We start from the raw sequence: 23573 nt of genomic DNA on the forward strand, positions 1-23573 counted from the left end.
TTCATGCAGAAGGTCATACTCTACAATCATAGACCCCTGGGAGTCCTCGTACCCCTCCTGGCGCAGTGGTGCAGCGGCTAAGCAATGCGCCACTGCCCTGCGACGGCAGGTGCTCACAACGGTGGGCATTTTGCGGCCCCGGTTGCTGTCCCCGAGAGACCAATAACTGCCACCTGTCAAGGTAGGCAGCCGTTTGCTCACTTGGCAGGCTGTGATGACGCCGTAAGCTCACGTGACCTACGCGATCCACCTGCCTCTTAGGTTGCTCTCTAGCAGTAACGTAAATCCACCCAAATTTCAGACCGGTATATGGCTCTTCAGTCCCCCCCCCCCCTCCCGGTTTGCCGTGGCGTCAGATCAGAGCCCCCACAGCTCTCCCGAAGGTCATATTGCACACATGGCGATCCCGTCTATATCCAGCAGAGTGTAGCTATCGCTTCAAGAAATTCTCCCATGCGCTCTTCATGATACTTGCCTACCACATTGGTTCAGAGTTTACCTATCGCTTCAAGAAATTCTCCCATGCGCTCTTCATGATACTTGCCTACCACATTGGTTCAGAGTTTACCTATCGCTTCAAGAAATTCTCCCATGCGCTCTTCATGATACTTGCCTACCACATTGGTTCAGAGTTTACCTATCGCTTCAAGAAATTCTCCCATGCGCTCTTCATGATACTTGCCTACCACATTGGTTCAGAGTTTACCTATCGCTTCAAGAAATTCTCCCATGCGCTCTTCATGATACTTGCCTACCACATTGGTTCAGAGTTTACCTATCGCTTCAAGAAATTCTCCCATGCGCTCTTCATGATACTTGCCTACCACATTGGTTCAGAGTGTAGCTATCGCTTCAAGAAATTCTCCCATGCGCTCTTCATGATACTTGCCTACCACATTGGTTCAGAGTTTACCTATCGCTTCAAGAAATTCTCCCATGCGCTCTTCATGATACTTGCCTACCACATTGGTTCAGAGTTTACCTATCGCTTCAAGAAATTCTCCCATGCGCTCTTCATGATACTTGCCTACCACATTGGTTCAGAGTTTACCTATCGCTTCAAGAAATTCTCCCATGCGCTCTTCATGATACTTGCCTACCACATTGGTTCAGAGTTTACCTATCGCTTCAAGAAATTCTCCCATGCGCTCTTCATGATACTTGCCTACCACATTGGTTCAGAGTTTACCTATCGCTTCAAGAAATTCTCCCATGCGCTCTTCATGATACTTGCCTACCACATTGGTTCAGAGTTTACCTATCGCTTCAAGAAATTCTCCCATGCGCTCTTCATGATACTTGCCTACCACATTGGTTCAGAGTTTACCTATCGCTTCAAGAAATTCTCCCATGCGCTCTTCATGATACTTGCCTAGCACATTGGTTCAGAGTTTACCTGTCGCTTCAAGAAATTCTCCCATGCGCTCTTCATGATACTTGCCTACCACATTGGTTCAGAGTTTACCTATCGCTTCAAGAAATTCTCCCATGCGCTCTTCATGATACTTGCCTACCACATTGGTTCAGAGTTTACCTATCGCTTCAAGAAATTCTCCCATGCGCTCTTCATGATACTTGCCTACCACATTGGTTCAGAGTTTACCTATCGCTTCAAGAAATTCTCCCATGCGCTCTTCATGATACTTGCCTACCACATTGGTTCACAGTTTACCTATCGCTTCAAGAAATTCTCCCATGCGCTCTTCATGATACTTGCCTACCACATTGGTTCACAGTTTACCTATCGCTTCAAGAAATTCTCCCATGCGCTCTTCATGATACTTGCCTACCACATTGGTTCAGAGTTTACCTATCGCTTCAAGAAATTCTCCCATGCGCTCTTCATGATACTTGCCTACCACATTGGTTCAGAGTGTAGCTATCGCTTCAAGAAATTCTCCCATGCGCTCTTCATGATACTTGCCTACCACATTGGTTCAGAGTTTACCTATCGCTTCAAGAAATTCTCCCATGCGCTCTTCATGATACTTGCCTACCACATTGGTTCAGAGTTTACCTATCGCTTCAAGAAATTCTCCCATGCGCTCTTCATGATACTTGCCTAGCACATTGGTTCAGAGTTTACCTATCGCTTCAAGAAATTCTCCCATGCGCTCTTCATGATACTTGCCTACCACATTGGTTCAGAGTGTAGCTATCGCTTCAAGAAATTCTCCCATGCGCTCTTCATGATACTTGCCTACCACATTGGTTCAGAGTTTACCTATCGCTTCAAGAAATTCTCCCATGCGCTCTTCATGATACTTGCCTATCACGTTGGTTCAGAGTGTAGCTATCGCTTCAAGAAATTCTCCCATGCGCTCTTCATGATACTTGCCTATCACATTGGTTCAGAGTTTACCTATCGCTTCAAGAAATTCTCCCATGCGCTCTTCATGATACTTGCCTACCACATTGGTTCAGAGTTTACCTATCGCTTCAAGAAATTCTCCCATGCGCTCTTCATGATACTTGCCTACCACATTGGTTCAGAGTTTACCTATCGCTTCAAGAAATTCTCCCATGCGCTCTTCATGATACTTGCCTACCACATTGGTTCAGAGTGTAGCTATCGCTTCAAGAAATTCTCCCATGCGCTCTTCATGATACTTGCCTACCACATTGGTTCAGAGTTTACCTATCGCTTCAAGAAATTCTCCCATGCGCTCTTCATGATACTTGCCTACCACATTGGTTCAGAGTTTACCTATCGCTTCAAGAAATTCTCCCATGCGCTCTTCATGATACTTGCCTACCACATTGGTTCAGAGTTTACCTATCGCTTCAAGAAATTCTCCCATGCGCTCTTCATGATACTTGCCTACCACATTGGTTCAGAGTTTACCTATCGCTTCAAGAAATTCTCCCATGCGCTCTTCATGATACTTGCCTATCACATTGGTTCAGAGTTTACCTATCGCTTCAAGAAATTCTCCCATGCGCTCTTCATGATACTTGCCTATCACATTGGTTCAGAGTGTAGTTATCGCTTCAAGAAATTCTCCCATGCGCTCTTCATGATACTTGCCTACCACATTGGTTCAGAGTTTACCTATCGCTTCAAGAAATTCTCCCATGCGCTCTTCATGATACTTGCCTACCACATTGGTTCAGAGTTTACCTATCGCTTCAAGAAATTCTCCCATGCGCTCTTCATGATACTTGCCTACCACATTGGTTCAGAGTTTACCTATCGCTTCAAGAAATTCTCCCATGCGCTCTTCATGATACTTGCCTTGCACATTGGTTCAGAGTTTACCTGTCGCTTCAAGAAATTCTCCCATGCGCTCTTCATGATACTTGCCTACCACATTGGTTCAGAGTTTACCTATCGCTTCAAGAAATTCTCCCATGCGCTCTTCATGATACTTGCCTACCACATTGGTTCAGAGTTTACCTATCGCTTCAAGAAATTCTCCCATGCGCTCTTCATGATACTTGCCTACCACATTGGTTCAGAGTTTACCTATCGCTTCAAGAAATTCTCCCATGCGCTCTTCATGATACTTGCCTACCACATTGGTTCAGAGTTTACCTATCGCTTCAAGAAATTCTCCCATGCGCTCTTCATGATACTTGCCTACCACATTGGTTCACAGTTTACCTATCGCTTCAAGAAATTCTCCCATGCGCTCTTCATGATACTTGCCTACCACATTGGTTCACAGTTTACCTATCGCTTCAAGAAATTCTCCCATGCGCTCTTCATGATACTTGCCTACCACATTGGTTCAGAGTTTACCTATCGCTTCAAGAAATTCTCCCATGCGCTCTTCATGATACTTGCCTACCACATTGGTTCAGAGTGTAGCTATCGCTTCAAGAAATTCTCCCATGCGCTCTTCATGATACTTGCCTACCACATTGGTTCAGAGTTTACCTATCGCTTCAAGAAATTCTCCCATGCGCTCTTCATGATACTTGCCTACCACATTGGTTCAGAGTTTACCTATCGCTTCAAGAAATTCTCCCATGCGCTCTTCATGATACTTGCCTAGCACATTGGTTCAGAGTTTACCTATCGCTTCAAGAAATTCTCCCATGCGCTCTTCATGATACTTGCCTACCACATTGGTTCAGAGTGTAGCTATCGCTTCAAGAAATTCTCCCATGCGCTCTTCATGATACTTGCCTACCACATTGGTTCAGAGTTTACCTATCGCTTCAAGAAATTCTCCCATGCGCTCTTCATGATACTTGCCTACCACATTGGTTCAGAGTGTAGCTATCGCTTCAAGAAATTCTCCCATGCGCTCTTCATGATACTTGCCTACCACATTGGTTCAGAGTTTACCTATCGCTTCAAGAAATTCTCCCATGCGCTCTTCATGATACTTGCCTACCACATTGGTTCAGAGTTTACCTATCGCTTCAAGAAATTCTCCCATGCGCTCTTCATGATACTTGCCTACCACATTGGTTCAGAGTTTACCTATCGCTTCAAGAAATTCTCCCATGCGCTCTTCATGATACTTGCCTACCACATTGGTTCAGAGTTTACCTATCGCTTCAAGAAATTCTCCCATGCGCTCTTCATGATACTTGCCTACCACATTGGTTCAGAGTTTACCTATCGCTTCAAGAAATTCTCCCATGCGCTCTTCATGATACTTGCCTATCACATTGGTTCAGAGTTTACCTATCGCTTCAAGAAATTCTCCCATGCGCTCTTCATGATACTTGCCTATCACATTGGTTCAGAGTGTAGTTATCGCTTCAAGAAATTCTCCCATGCGCTCTTCATGATACTTGCCTATCACATTGGTTCAGAGTCTAGCTATCGCTTCAAGAAATTCTCCCATGCGCTCTTCATGATACTTGCCTATCACATTGGTTCAGAGTGTAGCTATCGCTTCAAGAAATTCTCCCATGCGCTCTTCATGATACTTGCCTACCACATTGGTTCAGAGTTTACCTATCGCTTCAAGAAATTCTCCCATGCGCTCTTCATGATACTTGCCTATCACATTGGTTCAGAGTGTAGCTATCGCTTCAAGAAATTCTCCCATGCGCTCTTCATGATACTTGCCTATCACATTGGTTCAGAGTTTACCTATCGCTTCAAGAAATTCTCCCATGCGCTCTTCATGATACTTGCCTATCACATTGGTTCAGAGTGTAGCTATCGCTTCAAGAAATTCTCCCATGCGCTCTTCATGATACTTGCCTACCACATTGGTTCAGAGTTTACCTATTGCTTCAAGAAATTCTCCCATGCGCTCTTCATGATACTTGCCTATCACATTGGTTCAGAGTGTAGCTATCGCTTCAAGAAATTCTCCCATGCGCTCTTCATGATACTTGCCTATCACATTGGTTCAGAGTTTACCTATCGCTTCAAGAAATTCTCCCATGCGCTCTTCATGATACTTGCCTATCACATTGTTTCAGAGTGTAGCTATCGCTTCAAGAAATTCTCCCATGCGCTCTTCATGATACTTGCCTATCACATTGGTTCAGAGTGTAGCTATCGCTTCAAGAAATTCTCCCATGCGCTCTTCATGATACTTGCCTATCACATTGGTTCAGAGTGTAGCTATCGCTTCAAGAAATTCTCCCATGTGCTCTTCATGATACTTGCCTACCACATTGGTTCAGAGTTTACCTATCGCTTCAAGAAATTCTCCCATGCGCTCTTCATGATACTTGCCTATCACATTGGTTCAGAGTTTACCTATCGCTTCAAGAAATTCTCCCATGCGCTCTTCATGATACTTGCCTATCACATTGGTTCAGAGTGTAGCTATCGCTTCAAGAAATTCTCCCATGCGCTCTTCATGATACTTGCCTATCACATTGGTTCAGAGTGTAGCTATCGCTTCAAGAAATTCTCCCATGCGCTCTTCATGATACTTGCCTATCACATTGGTTCAGAGTTTACCTATCGCTTCAAGAAATTCTCCCATGCGCTCTTCATGATACTTGCCTATCACATTGGTTCAGAGTGTAGCTATCGCTTCAAGAAATTCTCCCATGCGCTCTTCATGATACTTGCCTATCACATTGGTTCAGAGTGTAGCTATCGCTTCAAGAAATTCTCCCATGCGCTCTTCATGATACTTGCCTATCACATTGGCTCAGAGTGTAGCTATCGCTTCAAGAAATTCTCCCGTGCGATCCTCATGGTACTTGCCTACCGCAATGGTTTCGCGGGAGAGTGGGTAACAGTAACATTTACCACATTTTCTTATAAGTTAGAAAACGCTATTAAAGAATGGTAAGCAATTTATGATGGTCGTTCAAGCATACACTTTTGCAACGGCCACTTTGACAGCAGTAAAAGTTGCAGCAGGAGAGGTTATAATACACTTACCACAAACCAATTCGTAAGTTGAAAGATTAAGATAATTTAACATGTCACGCAGCCGCTTTTTCCACTTCAATCCGCATAAGCTTCATAAGTTTATGACTGCATACACAGTCGTTCTAGCGTCAAAGTTTTTCCACAATGCGGCAACTAGGCGATAAACGATGTTTTGGCTTAAGTGCACCGTTTTTCGCATGGTTAGCGCCTATGAAGAATTTCTCAAGGTTAACCAAAGAATAATGAAGTAACTTTAACAGGTTAAACATCATTCGTACGCAGTCGTCGCAGTGGCTTAGTGGCTATGGGCTCGGCTGTTGACCCAAAAGACGCGGGTTCGATCCCGGCCGTGACTGCCGAATTTCAATGGTGGGGAAATCCTAGAAGCCCGTGTGCTGTGCGATGTGAGTGCACGTTGAAGAACCCCAGGTGGTCGAAATTTCCCTCATACGGCTTCCCTCATAGTGTGAGTCGCTTTGGGACGTTAAACCTCATAAACCAGCCTACAATATTTAAACGGTACCGATTGTTTAGACAGCAGTAGGCTTGTGGTAGCTTAATATTTGGGTTTTCCATTTCCATTATGCCTCTGATGCTGCCAATGTACTGGGACTGAGGGCTTTTCACGCTGCTTTATGCAGCTTTTGCCTCAGTTTCCACCATTTTCTTTAAATGGAAAATAAATCAAATCAAATCAAGCTGACGTTAAAGCGACAGCAACTGATTGTTCATCGCTTTCAATGTGAGCCGACTGCACTCTGTTCTCTTATTTACACACGCGTAGGGCATCAATCTCGACTGGAACCGACCCGGAGACCGCTGCACCAGTAACTTAGGCGAGAATCAAACGAGCGTATTTCTGGAAAAGTTTGCTTCCTTTATGACGAAATACAAGCTGATGTTCACGGTGCCGCCGCTGCTCAAGCTCCTGGGATTTTACCACTTGCGGCTGATGCTTCCGCAATTGCAATACGTGGTCGTGGCGACGCACAAGCTTCGGCGGCCGGAAGTGGTCGCATGCACCGGCGAACGGCTCCTGGCAGCGGCAGCCTTCCGCCACATCAGGGACCATTTCGTGGAGCCTGGAGGCGACGACGAGACGCTGCGCAAGTTTGCCTACAGCATTTCGGTGCGTCATATAGCACATGCACAAGATTTAGAGATTAAAAGATGTGTTTCTGCAGAGTAGTCTAAAGATTTTGAAATCAAGAGATGTTTCCGCAGAGTAGTCTCAAGATTTAGAGATCAAGAGATGGGTTTCTGCAGAATAGTATCAACATTTAGAAATCGAGATGTGTTTCTGTAGAGTGGTCTCAAGATTTAAACATCAAGAGATGTGTTTCTGCAGAGTAGTCTAAAGATTTAGAAATCAAGAGATGTTTCCGCAGAGTAGTCTCAAGATTTAGAGATCAAGAGATGGGTTTCTGCAGAATAGTATCAACATTTAGAAATCGAGATGTGTTTCTGTAGAGTGGTTTCAAGATTTAAACATCAAGAGATGTGTTTCTGCAGAGTAGTCTCAAGATTTAGAGATCAAAAGATGTGTTTCTGCAGGGTAGTCTCAAGATTTAGACATCAGGAGATGTGTTTCTGCGGAGTAGTCTCAAGATTTAGAAATCAAGATATGTGTTTCTGCAGAGTAGTCTCAAGATTTAGAGATCAAGAGATGTGCTTCTGCAGAGTAGTCTAAAGATTTAGAAATGAAGAGATGTGTTTCTGTAGTGTAGTCTAAAGATTTAGACATCAGGAGTTGTGTTTCTGCGGAGTAGTCTCAAGATTTAGAAATCAAGATATGTGTTTCTGCAGAGTAGTCTCAAGATTTAGAAATCAAGAGATGTGTTTCTGTAGTGTAGTCTAAAGATTTAGACATCAGGAGATGTGTTTCTGCGGAGTAGTCTCAAGATTTAGAAATCAAGATATGTGTTTCTGCAGTGTAGTCTAAAGATTTAGAGATCAAGAGATGTGCTTCTGCAGAGTAGTCTAAAGATTTAGAAATCAAGAGATGTGTTTCTGTAGTGTAGTCTCAAGATTTAGACATCAGGAGTTGTGTTTCTGCGGAGTAGTCTCAAGATTTAGAAATCAAGATATGTGTTTCTGCAGTGTAGTCTAAAGATTTAGAGATCAAGAGATGTGCTTCTGCAGAGTAGTCTAAAGATTTAGAAATCAGGAGATGTGTTTCTGTAGTGTAGTCTAAAGATTTAGACATCAGGAGATGTGTTTCTGCGGAGTAGTCTCAAGATTTAGAAATCAAGATATGTGTTTCTGCAGAGTAGTCTCCAGATTTAGAGATCAAGAGATGTGCTTCTGCAGAGTAGTCTAAAGATTTAGAAATCAAGAGATGTGTTTCTGTAGTGTAGTCTCAAGATTTAGACATCAGGAGTTGTGTTTCTGCAGAGTAGTCTCAAGATTTAGAAATCAATATATGTGTTTCTGCAGAGTAGTGTCAAGATTTAGACGTCAGGAGATGTGTTTCGGCAGAGTAGTCTCAAGATTTAGAAATCAAGATGTGTTTCTGCAGAATAGTCTCAAGATTTAGACATCAGGAGATGTGTTTCTGCAGAGTAGTCTCAAGGTTTAGAGATCAAGAGATGTTTCTGCAGGGTAGTCTCAGGCTCATTCTGTAGCCGCTGTCACCGCAGTGGTGGCCTAGTGGTCTGAGCACCCGCCTCGCATGCGAAAGGCGCGGGGTTCGATCCCCAGTGCCGCCGGGTACCCGCCGGTCATACAATGGGTACAAGCTTTCCCCTGGTCTGGTGCTCGGCTTATAGAGGGTGGAATGATTGGGAAATGGGTCTTTACCCACCTTGAGTAGAAGGGAAATTGTGCCATGAAGTTCTTTGGCCACAGATGCCCTTGCGCCATAAAAATCCATCATCATCATCATTTTCAGCCTCCGGAACTTCGTAAAGGTGAAATGAACTGTATTCGTCGCCTTCCGAAAAGTTAGGACCTCCATGGAAGCTACTAAAGTTCTTCTACACTGTGAAACTTTGGCACCCTTAAAGGTGTAAAAAAGGTGCCCAAAACGCCCTAGGGCTAACACACTTTATGATGTTCATAAACACCCTTATATTGTCTCATAAACATTTTCAGGGTATTCATGAGCCCCCAACAACATAAGGTTTTAAAGGTGTAACGGTCTTGTCCCTGGGATACCATCGTTTGAGAGTTTTTGTGAGTGCCCTAACACAATAAGGGTGCTCACGAACACTATTAAGGTGTTTGTGAAGCCCCTCAAAAGCGTTTAGCAGCGCTGGAGAAGCGTTGCACCAGGAAGAGTGAAAACATTTTTTGCTTGAATGAAGTAAACACCTTGGTCTCTTCATTTTTCACAAAGGCTGTACCAACGGCTGTAAAAATCCAATCCACAACTGCAGCGGTAGCTTAAGCGATGAGAGCCTCTGGCTCGCATGTGGGAGGCTTGGGGATAAATCCCCATAGCCACCTTACACTCACTGTCTTTTTTTTTCAATGAGCACAATTGCTCCCTATGCCTGGTGCTCTACATCTCTAGTGTGAACCTTTCGCAGAATGAGCCTGAAAGGCCTTACCTCTGCCTTTATCCCTGACTGTTGGTGACTAACTGTCATTGTGTAGGAGGCGAAAGTATTCATCATCATCAGCCTGACTACGCCCTCTGCTGGGCAAAGGCCTCTCCCATGTGTCTCCAATTAACCCTGTCCTTTGCCAGTTGCGGCCACCGTATCCCCGAAATCTTCATGATCTACTCCGTCCACCTAACTTTCTGCCGCCCCCTTGCTACGTTTGCCTTCTCTTGGAATCCACTACGCTACCCTTAAGGACCATCAGTTATCTTGCCTTCGCATTACATGCCCTGCCCAAGCCCATTTATTCCTCTTGTTTTTAACTAGGACGTCATTAACCCCTGTTTGTTCCCTCACCCACTCCACCCGCGAAATTATTGAGGTGATAATAAAAGGCACGGATGATGATGATGCCCTTTTCAGTAACCACGGCACATGTAATCTGTAAATAGACCTATTACCGGTCCCCCAGGACGCTCCAGACGCAATGCTGTTTTCCAAACATCGTTCACAGCATTTGTTCGAAACATTGTCAGTCAAGGACTGTGGAGGGAAAATATAATTTAAACGGGTAGAAATAACCAGTCGAAGGTTTTTTTGGGAAGTTCTTTGGATAAACTACTGGTCCAAAGACCGTTTCAGTGAAACGTTAATCTCGAGAAAGGCCGAGTGGTTTTTGCAACAGTGAATAGTTGTTTAGAAGGGCGGTCTAAAAAAAAAGAAGAAAAAATGACAGTTATGCATATTGCAGGTTTCTTTTGAAAAGTAAATGCATTGAACTTTCTAATAAGCTTCAACTTGTGTTTCTACCACAAACGGAAGGGAATCCGTGCTCGTCAAGCGTAAGAGGCCAGCTTTAAAGGAGTTTGCGGTGTGCATCTGCGTTGCCTCCGGAGAGAAACAGTAATGGTCACGTACAAAGGAAAAAAGTGCACTAGAGTCTGAAAATAGTTCACATTATGCTATGATTTACACCGCGGGTGGCCTGAATCAATGAAGGGTGACGCTGAAATAGGTTTTCAAATACAGCAACTTTATTAGCCGTCCAGCCCATTCCTCGAGGAAGCACATGCACCCAATAAAGTAGGCAACGCATGGTGACGCTGAAATAGGCATTCAAATAGAGCAACTTAATTAGCCGTCCAGCCCATTCCTCGAGTAAGAGCCTGTACCCAATAAAGTAGGCAACGCATGGTGACGCTGAAATAGGCTTTCAAATAGAGCGACTTTATTATCCGTCCAACCCATTCCTCGAGGAAGAGCCTGCACCCAAGAAAGTAGGCAACCCATGGTAAGGCGGTAAACTTTCTGGTAAAACTTCGAAGGAGCTGCAAAGAGGGCGCCGCGGGAATCAGTGTGCCCAATGTTAGACGGACACTGTTGGTAGGAACTAGAATGCATGGTTTAAGTAGGCAGTATTGTTATATTAAAGGAGGGCTGAAGAGGAATCTGAACTCGTATTTTTGCCGCGGGAACTCGATCTACATGTTCCGAACCTTGTTATAAACTGCGAATTATTGCCCTGTGCGGCCGATTTCCTTAATTTAAATCGAATTTACATCGGGCTCCCGCCTTTTTTTTTAATTCCCCGCAAACGGTGGGAGGAGTCGACCAAGCTTTCACCCAGTCCCGTGGCGGCTTGCCGCTCTGCCATCGGCGCAGTGATACGTAGCGAACGGCGAAAGCAATGAGACCACGCGTATTTTTATTTCCGTGGGCCTAATTTGCACCTATGCAGTCTCTGACTAGATCTATTTATTCACAGAAACCTAAAGAAACAAAATAAAAGCGAAAGCGAAGCCGCCACGAGATTGAATGAAAGGCACTCCATGCGTTGGTCGACTCCTCCCAGCGAATGCGGGGATTTCAAAAAAAAAGGTGGGAGCCGGACGTTAATCCGATTTAATTAGGGAAATCGGCCGCACAGGGTAATGATTCGATGTTTCTAAGAATACTGGGAACCTGTAGACTGAGTTCCCGCAGCAAGAAGACGAGTTCAGATTCCTCTTCAGTGCACCTTCAACTCAATAGCGTTTGGGAGTTCGTGTCGGAGAAAATCCGGCGGTGTCGCCGACGTCGTCGACCGTAGGTGAAAACTTCCCAAAAAAATCCTCAGAGCAGCAATCTAGGAGGTAGGTGGGCCATCTTAGTCACGTGACCGTGTGATGTCATCACAACCTGCCCACCGGATTGTGAGCAAACTGCGCACCGTCAAAAGTGGCAGTTAATTTAATGATTATTCGAGAGAGGTTGCTGGGAAGGGCAACCTGCATCGCACAAGCCCTGCCGGTGGCAGCTCCTGCCGTCGCAGGGCAGAGGCGCATAGCTTAACCGCTGCGCCACTGCGTCAGGAGAGGTGTGAGGACTCCCAGGGACCTACAATGTTAAGTAGAGAATGCCCACTTCTGTATATATTGGCATTAACCCATTACCTTAACCCATTAGCGATCGCATAATACCCTTTAGACGGAGCTTAGGCGTTCCTTCCAATTTTCGCTACCATGTTGAGGGTGATTACAGCGAATATTTCAGTACATGTCAAAGTTATAATGTTTGGCGTTTTGGCCGCTCCTCAGTCGAAAAAAACACCTAAGGTGGGCTATTGCATGCTGGCGCGAGTCCGCTATGTGAACCTTGTTTTTCTTTCCAGGTGGGCGCCGACATCTACCATCTGGCTCACGAGACGGAAGTGCAATACCTAGCTCCCACTGTGCGCATCTCCTCTGTCTTCAACGGGAGAGAAATTATGTGGGGCAAGACAAGCTACAAGGACGTGTGCGAGCTGTCGACCGAGGATCAGGATGCCGATGAAGAGTGCCGGGTGGTGAAGGGCAAGAGCACTCTCAGCCAAAATGACGGCGTTCTTCAGGAGGTGGGTGATGCTGACAGTGCATGCGTTTAACCCTGGCTGCTATAAAAGATCACACCACGCCACCGTCCGTGTCTGCAGGCCAGCTGCGTAATTCACTCGCTCGGCTGAATTTCGATGGAGGCGAAATTCTAGAGGCCCGTATACTGTGCGATGTCAGTGCACGTTGAAGAACCCCAGGTGGTCGACATTTCTGCAGCCCTTCCCTACGGCATCCCTCATAGCCTGAGTTGGTTTGCGACGTTAAACCCCCATAAGCCAAACCAAACCAAACCGTTTTCAGTTTTTTTATTATGCGCTTGTTAGAATGATGTGCTTAAAAAGTGGTAGGGGCTTAGTGCAGTTAAACCGAGTAGACGTGTCATTCTTCAATTGGAGGAGACACTTACGCTCCGCCTTAAGGGTATGGACGTGATAGCTTCAGTGGGTTAATGCGCATATGTGCAGTATTGGTCTTTCTCAACTTATTCACAGATCGCTGAGAGTCCCTATACCACTCCTGGCGCAGTGGTTAAGCGTTTAAGTGTTGCGTGGTTATCCTGCGATGGGAGCCCTGCGCTACCATGCGACCTATGTTGCTCTTCCCGAGCAACGTCTCGCGGGCGATGATTAATATAATTGCCACTAGCATCTGCAGCCGCAGTTGGTGAGGGAACAAACGCGGGTCATTGACATTCTAGTCGAAATCAAGAGGAAGAAGTGGGCTTGGGCAGGGCATGTAATGCGAAGTCAAGATAACCGCTGGTCCTTAAGGGTAACGGAGTGGATTTCAAGAGAAGGCAAACGTAGCAGGGGGCGGCAGAAAGTTAGGTGGGCGAATAAGATTAAGAAGTTTGCGGGGTTACGGGGTCCGCAACTGGCGAAGGACAAGGTTAATTGCAGAGACATGGAAGAGGCCTTTGCCCTGCAGTGGGCGTAGTCAAGCTAATGATGATGATGATGAGCCAAGGTGATAGCTTGCTTAAAAATCCGATGGGCAGGTTGTGATGACACCACCAGGTTACGCGACTTAGGTGGCGCGACGATCTCCTCTCATTGGCTACAGCCTGCACGACGCTCCTCCGAACTTAACCGAGATTCCTCCCATCGACTGCAAGTTGCGCGACGCTCCTCCGAACAAATCCGAACTTACCCGAGTTACTCCGACAGCCCATGACAAAACAAGAAGCTCGTTAAGCGGTTATTGCGAACCGCTTTTATTTCGTCACCCACGCTTTCTGTAAGGCAAAAAGCAAAATAAACATTCATTCATTCATTCATTCATTCATTCATTCATTCATTCATTCATTCATTCATTCATTCATTCAAAAGATTGTTGCTCGGGGTTGGTAACCTTATAGTAATGATTTAGCACTGATACCTGGAGCCACGCAATGGGAAATGGTAATGGTGCCGGCCGAGACGCGATAGTGCTAGCGCTACATCACGGTCTTCTGGGTCAGCTATGCACCATGTGACTATACTAGGTCGCATTACTCTTCGCCATATCGAAAAAGAAGGGCATTGCCGTGATGCGCAGAGCCTCGAAGCCAAGCCGACATTCAAAATCAAAACAAACAAGACAGGTAGAAAAGTGAGCGATCAGTCATAACTGAAGTTCGCGACGACTAGAACACGCTTGCCGTTACCGCGTATGTATGTCTTCAGACGCACAACATGCGCAATGTTAGAACAGGAATGCCGCCGTCTAGGTTGCGCTGCTCGGTCTGGAAGGACTTCACATTTAACATCACTGACAAGCCATGACACTTTGCAAGGCCAAAGTAGTTCCATAGCAGGTTCTCGAAAAAGTCTTGACGTGGTACTGGTGTCCCCAAACACGGTGTCCTAGACTTGGTCACCGGGTTTGTAGTTCCAATCTATCGGTGGCAAAAGTTGTGGCGGTCCTCATCAGTGCCCTGCTGCTTCCAGAAGGTCACGCGGGCCAGCTGACGGCGTTGGGCAACGTGCTGGACCTCTAGCGTCGGCTAATCATCATCTGGCCATGGGAGCATGGCATCAAGCATGATATGGATTTCGTCGTCGTCATAAACCTGACTGCGTCTACTGGAGGCCAAAGGCCTCTCCGATATCTCTTCAATTAACCTTATGATGTGGCAGTCACGGCTCAATTATTGCACCAAACGTCGTGATCTCATCCAACCACCTAAGTTTCTGCTGCCCTCTGCTACGCTTGCCTTCTCTCAGAATCCAGTCCGCTACGTTTAATGAGCATTGGTTATCTTGCCTTCGCACTGAATGGCCTGTCCAGTCCTGCTCTTTCTTGTTTTCGGCTAGAATGTCAATAACCCGTGTTTGTTTCCTCACCCACTCTGTTCTTTTCCTGTCACTTAGCGTTACACCAATAATTTTCCTCTCCATACATCGCTGCGTTGTCTTCAATTTTAAGCTCAACGCTCTTCGCAAGCCTCCACGTTTCTGTCCCATAGGTGCCTATCGGTAGAATAGAGCTGTTATAAAATTTCTCTTTAGAGATGTTAGCAAATTGCTATTTGTGATAAGACAGTACCTACAAAATGAGCGCCACCTCTCTTTTATTATTCTAAATTATTTCCCTGTCATCATCCGAATATCTGGCCGCACCTGCCCCAAGTAGACACATTCCTTTACCGTTTCCTGCGCCTCGCCGCTAATTGTAAACTGGTGTTTCCTTCCCAGACTGTTGAACGTTACATTATGTAGCCAAATTACAACGCCCGCTGTTATAACGAACGCTCGCTTATTGCGAACGAGATTGGAGCTGCGTCAAAATCTTGTTCTACAATATATTGTTCTGCCCTGTAGCAATATATTAGGGCTGTGGCACTGGGCCTCAGATGCACCAAACAATCGGGGTCGCACTACTAACTACTACTAGGGTAGCATTAGAGCAAAGTAAGATAGAGTAAGTAAAGTCACACGCGAGATTATGGCGGCCTTTCATATTCACCAGAAAATTGCTTTGTGTATCAGCAGCCCTTAAATTGCTTTATCTGAGAGGGAATTGAGGTATCTAAACTCCCACGGGCCTTCCAGATAACTTCTGTGTTCCTCATAAGTGTTTTAATATTTGTATATATACGCCTTTCGTTCCTCAATAAAAACTAGTTGATAGTCAGCGCTTGTTTTTGTCACTCTTTCGTCTTCCGTCTTTCCCGTTCATGTTGCGCTGTGAACAAAATCATGAATACTTACCAACTCGCCCACATTTCCGCCTTGCTGAAGATATTCAGTGATTACGCCTTGACTGCGCTCGCAGCGTGTGGTCGGACATCTTTACGTGTGTTATGGATGGAGAGAGACACTTTTCGCTCAATGTTTCTGCAGGCTGTCTTTGATGGACTGCTCTGTGGTTGCAGGCGGCAGCTCTGGCGGGACCTCAGGAGCTGAAGCATCGCATGCAGAGGTCGTACGATGACGGCATGGGCGAGGCACCCGTGGCGGTGTTCGACGTCTTCCTGGACGACGATCCCCGCAAGGCTTGCAAGGATACAGACATGGAGGCGCCACTGCTCCAGACCATCGCCGAGACGGGGCCTGATCTATAACTGCGCTCCCTCAAGTGCAGCCTTCTTCGGTGATGCGAACCGGAAGTGACGTCTCCCAGTGGGAAGTGAACATGGTTTTGTTAAGTTGTTAGGTTAACATTAGAGTACTGCGTGCTATGACCAAGGACGTAGCGTCTCTGAGTATTGTGCAGGATCACTGGTAGCCTTAGCTGCCCGGGGCTACAAGCTACGGAGACCAACTATGTAGTAGCTTCTCGCTGTAAAATATAACGCGAGATCCACACTTATGCAGCTAGAAACCGAGAATGCATATACGGCAATATTGAGGAGAGATTAACGCGAATTTAGTGTAACTTGACGCTTATTAACTTGACACTTCGTACACTTGACACCTAAGGCATAGTACTTAATATAACAAATGTATGGACCCTCTCCTGCTTGGGCCGATTCGGTCTGCAGTATTCTGTAAATAAATAAATAAATAGGCACTTCGCACACTAGATCTAACCGTTTTCTACCGCTTCCGTCGTTTGATGTCAACAGCCAGTCCTTTCGCACCAATGGGCTTCGCTGGGAAACGAGACCTACCTACTAAACGAGCACTGGAACACGCATTATCAGTTAAAATAAATTGGTCTTTGAGGAAAGGAAATGGCGCAGTATCTGTCTCACGTATCTCGGCGGACATCTGAACCGCGCCGTAAGGAAAGGGAGGAAGGTCGGAGCGAATGAAGAAAGGAAGAAAGAGGTGCCATAGTGGAGTGCTATAGAATACTTTCGACCACATGGGGGTCTCTGACATGCACTGACATCGCACAGCACACGGGCGCCTTTTGCTTACCGCCTCGCCTCCATCGAAACGCGGCCGCCGCGGTCGGGTTCGAACCCGGGTACTCCGGCTCTTTAGACGAGCGCCTTAACCACTGAGCCACCGGGGCGGGTTAAGTTCTCTTTTTCCAATAAAACTCCGAGAACTAGCCCCAGCAACCAGCAGCCTGTTTTGGCGGTGGAGCGCAGAGAGCACAAGGAAGACCCATCACCGGTGAGTAGATTTCTTCCACTGACGTCAAGAAGTGATTTTCAAAAGAAAGCACTGATTATCACAGCGTTGTGTATCGTAATTTTGCTACGAATTTAATTGTTTTCGATTGCGACTCAGGCTATGAGGGACGCCGCAGTGAAGGGCTCCGGAAATTTCGACCACCTGGGGTTTTTTAACGTGCACTGACATCGCACAGTACACGGGCCTCTAGAATTTCTCCTCCAAAGAAATTCAACCGCCGCGGCCGGGATCGAACCCGCGTCTTTCAGGCCAGCAGCCGAGCGCCGTAACCACTGAGCCACCACAGCGGGGACAGATAATGGGTAAAGTCTCCGAGGTCCGAAGGAAGTGAGGTGTATACATACTCATTTCTTTTGTCTTAATCACGAAGAGCATTACACTGAGATAGTGTGGTCAAGAGACTGTTGGCCAAGAAGTAAAATTATATGCAGTAAGCGACATAACTTTTTATTAACTGAGATATAACTACTGTCTGCTGTCTGGAAGACAATGACGATTTAGTTAACGTTCCAATAAAAGCTATTGCAAACGAATGTAGGATATAAATAAAATGTAAGATGGGTACTGGGACGGTTAGAGGAGCAGGGCGCCGGTGGTAGACGCAGAGACACAGGCCTCGTAGACACACAGGTCGAGCACCGAGAGCTCACACACAAAGCGATGGCAATGCCGCTCAACACAACGGTCAAAAGTTCGTCGTCGTCTTCGCCGGAACAAGAACTTCTTCGTCGTTACAACTGCCCCCCCCCCCCCCCCCCCCCCCCCGGGAAGGAGAGGAGCCATCCTGGCGACTTACGGGGTGGGTGAGATGGCAGGGTCATAATACGGCTTTAGGCGCTGCACGTGAACAGTCTCGCGTCCGCGCCGGCGAAGATCAGAAGACGGCATCAGCGGTTCCACCACGTAATTAACAGGCGAGGTGCGCTCCACAACTCGGTAGGGGCCATGAAACTTCGCAAGAAGTTTCGAGGAGAGGCCTGGAGTACTGGATGGAACCCAGAGCCACACGAGGCTACCAGAAGAAAAGTGCGGGGACGTGTGTTGGCTGTCGTGGCGGGATTTCCGACGGTATTGGGCCTCAGTTGTGAGAGAACGGGCGATTTGGCGACACTCTTCTGCGTGTCGTGCAGCTTGCGAAATAGGAGTACACTCAGATGCGTCAGGCTGGTATGGGAGAATGGTATCGAGTGGAGCAGAAGGATGACGGCCGTAAAGAAGATAGAACGGAGAGAAGCCAGTAGTCGACTGCGTTGCGGTGTTGTAGGCGTACGTCACATACGGAAGGACGAGATCCCAGTTGGAATGGTCTGATGAGACGTATATAGAGAGCATATCGCCGAGGGTACGGTTAAATCTTTCTGTAAGGCCGTTAGTTTGCGGGTGATAGGCAGAGCTTGTTCGGTGAATGATGTTGCACTTGCGGAGCAAGGCTTGCACAACTTCCGATAAGAAAACGCGGCCTCTGTCACTCAGCAGTTCGCGCGGTGCGCCGTGGCGAAGAATGAACCGTCGCAAAATGAAGGAGGCGACGTCAGACGCTGAGGCGGATGGAAGGGCGGCGGCTTCTGCATACCTCGTCAAGTGGTCAACTGCGACGATAGCCCAACGGTTACTGGCTGCAGTGTAGGGAAGAGGTCCATACAAATCAATGCCTACGCGGTCGAATGGGCGCGGTGGGCAAGGTAGCGGCTGCAACTCGCCTGCAAAAGGGTGGGCAGGGCGCTTGCGACGTTGGCAGGGCAGGCATGAGCGGATGTGCTTAAGGATGAAGTTATACATTCCGCGCCAGTAGTAACGCAGCCGGATCCGATTGTATGTTTTGAATACTCCTGCGTGTCCGCATTGTGGGTCAGCGTGGAAATAATCACAGACTTGCGAGCGGAGGTGGCGAGGAACAACCAATAACCACTTGCGACCATCTGCGCTGTAGTTGCGGCGGTAAAGGAGATTGTCACGAATGGCGAAGTGAGGAGCTTGGCGACGGAGAGCGCGTGATGGAGAAGCCGCCGTAGTGTTAGAGAGGAAATCAAGCAGAGACGCAATCCAAGGGTCCATGCGCTGCGCTGAGGGCATGTCGTTGATGTGAAGCAACGGAGGGGAGTCGTCGAGTGTTGAGAGGCCGGCGAGCTCAACCGGAAGTGGGCAGCGAGAAAGGGCGTCGGCATCTTGGTGCTTGCGTCCGGTGCGATAAACTACACGGGCATCGTATTCCTGCATACGAAGAGCCCATCTTGCGAGGCGGCCGGAGGGGTCTTTCAGGGAGGATAACCAGCAAAGCCCATGGTGGTCCGTCACGACATCAAAGGGACGACCATAGAGATAAGGGCGGAATTTGGTAAGAGCCCAAACGATAGCCAAACACTCTTTTTCCGTCACTGAGTAATTGGACTCTGCCTTCGTCAGGGTGCGGCTTGCATAGGCGACAACGTACTCATGAAAGCCAGGTTTGCGCTGCGCGAGTACAGCTCCGAGACCAACACCACTGGCGTCGGTGTGGACCTCGGTAGGGGCCGTCGGGTCGAAATGGCGCAGGATAGGTGGTGCGGTGAGGATGCGGCGTAAGGTATAAAACGCGTTGTCGCATGCGGGTGACCACTGTGAAAAGTCGGAGCTGCTGGATAGGAGTTGTGTTAAAGGGGCAGCAATTGACGCAAAGTTTCGGATAAATCTACGAAAGCAGGAACACAGGCCAAGGAAGCTGCGCAGTTCTTTGACAGATGTAGGCTTGGGAAAAGCAGCGACCGCTCGAAGTTTGGCTGGGTCGGGAGAGACGCCTTCCTTCGAGACAACGTGCCCTAAGATAGTGAGTTTACGAGCGGCAAAACGGCATTTCTTCAAGTGTAGCTGCAAACCGGCGTCAGAAAGGCAGTTCAAGACGTGCCTCAGGCGATGAAGGTGGGTGTCAAAATCCGCAGAAAAGACGACGATGTCGTCGAGATAGCAGAGGCATACCTTCCATTTTAATCCCCGCAAAATGGTGTCCATCATCCTCTAAAATGTTGCAGGCGCATTACAAAGGCCGAATGGCATAACTGTAAATTCGTATAAGCCGTCGGGGGTTACAAAAGCGGTTTTGGGGCGATCGGCCGCTTCCATGGGGACCTGCCAATATCCGGAACGAAGATCGAGGGAAGAAAATAGTTCGGCCCCTTGCAAACAGTCCAAAGCGTCATCGATGCGCGGAAGAGGGTAGACATCCTTCCGCGTAATCTTATTAAGGCGGCGGTAGTCGACACAAAATCGGATGGAGCCGTCTTTCTTCTTGACCAGCACAACAGGCGAAGCCCAAGGGCTACTGGAGGGCTGGATCACGCCGTCTTGGAGCATTTTATCAACTTGCTCTTCGATAACATGGCGCTCGGTGGCAGATACACGATAGGGGCGCTGCCGCACTGGTGCGTGGTTGCCGGTGTCGACACGATGGGTGACCGTGGAAGTTTGGCCCAAGGAACTCCGATGACAGTCGAAGGAGGAGCGGAACTGGTGAAGGAGGTTAAGAAGCTGCGTCCGTTGCGGGGAAGGAAGATCGGTGTCGATAGAGCGAAGGAAGAGGTCTGTAGCGGAGGAATCAGGCGCAGAAGATGGAGGGCTGAGCGCAGTCATGGCTAGATGAGGTGAATCGGCGGGGTCCTCACAGGTGAGAATGGACGCAATAGATTGTAAACTGCCGAGACATTCGCCATGGCGCAAAGCAGTAGGGAAGGAAAACGGGTTAGAGACCCATAGCACGGAAAGGCCTGCAGAAATAGTGAGCACAGCGTAGGGCAGCGGGAGGGACTTGCGGCGCAGGAAAGTGCAGGCTGGCGTGAAGAGAACAACGTCATCACAAACAGAGTCACAAGAGATGCTTACAAGCGCAGTGGAGCTGGGAGGAAGGATGATGTCTTCAGTGACGACGGCTTTAGCGCACGGAACAGAAGGAGCAGCGTCTGGCGAGACATTAGGCAAAGCGGAGAACCCAACTTCTGCGCGAGCGCAGTCGATGACAGCTTCGTGGCGCGACAGGAAATCCCACCCTAAAATTAAAGCATGTGAGCAAGAAGGCAGCACGACGAACTCGATGGAGTATAGTGTGTCCTTTCATTCTTCCTTAAACGCTTTCATTCTTCCCGCCCTCTCCCATGTAATGATGATGGAAAGACATCCTATTTAAAAAACTATTTATTTTGTAACGACGAAGAAGTTCTTGTTCCGGCGAAGACGACGACGAACTTTTGACCGTTGTGTTGAGCGGCATTGCCATCGCTTTGTGTGTGAGCTCTCGGTGCACGACCTGTGTGTCTACGAGGCCTGTGTCTCTGCGTCTACCACCGGCGCCCTGCTCCTCTAACCGTCCCAGTACCCAGCACCTCCACCAAATGTAAGATGGGTACTGGGACGGTTAGAGGAGCAGGGCGCCGGTGGTAGATGCAGAGACACAGGCCTCGTAGACACCCAGGTCGAGCACCGAGAGCTCACACACAAAGCGATGGCAATGCCGCTCAACACAACGGTCAAAAGTTCGTCGTCGTCTTCGCCGGAACAAGAACTTCTTCGTCGTTACAAAATAAATAGTTTTTTAAATAGGATGTCTTTCCATCATCATTACATGGGAGAGGGCGGGAAGAATGAAAGCGTTTACCGCTCGGCAATGTTACTACCTTTCACGGTTAGGTTTTGGTGCGATTCTCGCGGCTTTTCCCTGTGTTAAAAAAAAAAAACTTTGGGTTTGTCCTCACCATTGGATGGGCACAGTTTCCTTCACACCTCAGCATAGTCTCCTGATTGTGTATAATCGGTAGCTGGCGATATTTCAGTGCGAAAGCACTACATCTTTTGCGAAGCCCCTGAGTGACTCGGGTAAGCTCGGGTTGGGATGAGCGTTGCGCAAGCTGCACCCAATGGAAGGAACCTCGGGTAAGTACCGAGGAGCGTCGCGGTAGCTGCAACCGAAGGAAGGCTGACCTTGGCCAATCCTGCCATAGCAACCACCCATGCAGAAATAAAATAAATATTGCCGCGACTGGGTGTCGGACCGGCGACGGCGCGAACAGATCAGATCAGCTTAACCTCGGCCGCCGCGGTGGCCCAGCGGTTATGGTGCTCGGCTGCTGACCCGAAAGACGCGGGTTCGATCCCGGCCGCGGCGGCTGGAATTTCTTTGGAGGAGAAATTCTAAGAGGCCCGTGTACTGTGCGATGTCAGTGCACGTTAAAGAACCCCAGGTGGTCGAAATTTCCGGAGCCCTTCACTACGGCGTCTCTCATAGCCTCAGTCGCTTTGGGACGTTAAACCCCATAAACCAAACCAAACCAAACCAGCTTAACCTCGACCAGAGCTTAACCCGAGTCTAATATCGTTACCAGACGTGCCGACGACCCAGCAAAGCAAAACCACGAGCCAATCAGGCTAAACACATGCTTTCGCACGTCTAGTCTGTTGAAATGCGGTAATATTTTCTGCTAATTCTAAAAAGATACTGAAAGCTTGTCTTGTGAAATTAAGTTGTTAGTTCCAGTATTCTGTTTGATGCGAGGCAACGTTACCCCGATCCTCACAAATCGCTTACCAGCGAACAGCAAGCGATCTACAGGCAGATACAGGCAGGATCCTTCCCGCACCCTTACCTTCAACACAATATGTACCCGGAAAGGTACCAGAAGGAACGTGATTTCTGCAAGATTGAGTTAAGCACGCTCCAACATGTCATTGGAGTATGCAACTTCATCAAGGAAATCCCCCCACCTCTTACCTGCCCCACTACCCAACCCCATCCCTCATCCTCCCTTACCGAGCGATGGGAGACGTTGCTAACCAGCCCCGCGGTGGAAGACCAGCTCGTCCTGACCTCCAGGGGCCAGGCGGCCAGGGATGCATATGGGTCCCGTGAAGAGGGAACCACTCCCATCGACGGCGTCTAAGCAGACATCGTATTTAGCTCGAGCAAATAAAATTGTTTCTCTCTCTCTCTCTCTCTCTCTCTCTATGTTTTCACATGTTTTTGTTTTCTCTCCTTTTGTGTGTATTTTTGCGTTTGCTCTTTTGGAATTCATTTTTTTTCTTCTCAGGAATTTTTCCTTGCTCCCTTTACTTTTTTTCCCTCCCATCTTTTTTTTGCAACTTGTCTGCTCGGTGCATGACTTATATGCTGTCTGCTGCCGGGTACTGCCACTCAAGCCTTCTGAGGTTTTGGCAGGCCCACAGCTGTACTCAAAAGTGGAAGTAAGAATTTATTATTATTATTATTATTATTATTATTATTTTATTATTATTATTACTACTATTAAAAGCCTACCATTTTTTTCCCGTTGCACGGAAAACCTTT

The 23573-nt window shown here is 47.5% G+C and overlaps 1 protein-coding gene across 1 annotated transcript; it reads left to right on the top strand.

The window, feature by feature from the left end:
- The first annotated feature begins 7202 nt into the window (after positions 1 to 7202).
- Positions 7203 to 16274, top strand: LOC149366562 (uncharacterized). Its single transcript, XM_089562880.1, has 3 exons — positions 7203 to 7433; positions 12500 to 12721; positions 16057 to 16274. Exons 1-3 carry the CDS (start codon positions 7203 to 7205, stop codon positions 16243 to 16245), a joined length of 642 nt encoding a protein of 213 aa, XP_089419006.1. The 3' UTR covers positions 16246 to 16274.
- The last annotated feature ends 7299 nt before the right edge of the window (positions 16275 to 23573 follow it).

This window comes from Amblyomma mixtum, chromosome 1 (genome assembly GCF_055824585.1).
Source record: "Amblyomma mixtum isolate Tamu chromosome 1, ASM5582458v1, whole genome shotgun sequence".
NCBI lineage: Eukaryota > Metazoa > Arthropoda > Arachnida > Ixodida > Ixodidae > Amblyomma > Amblyomma mixtum.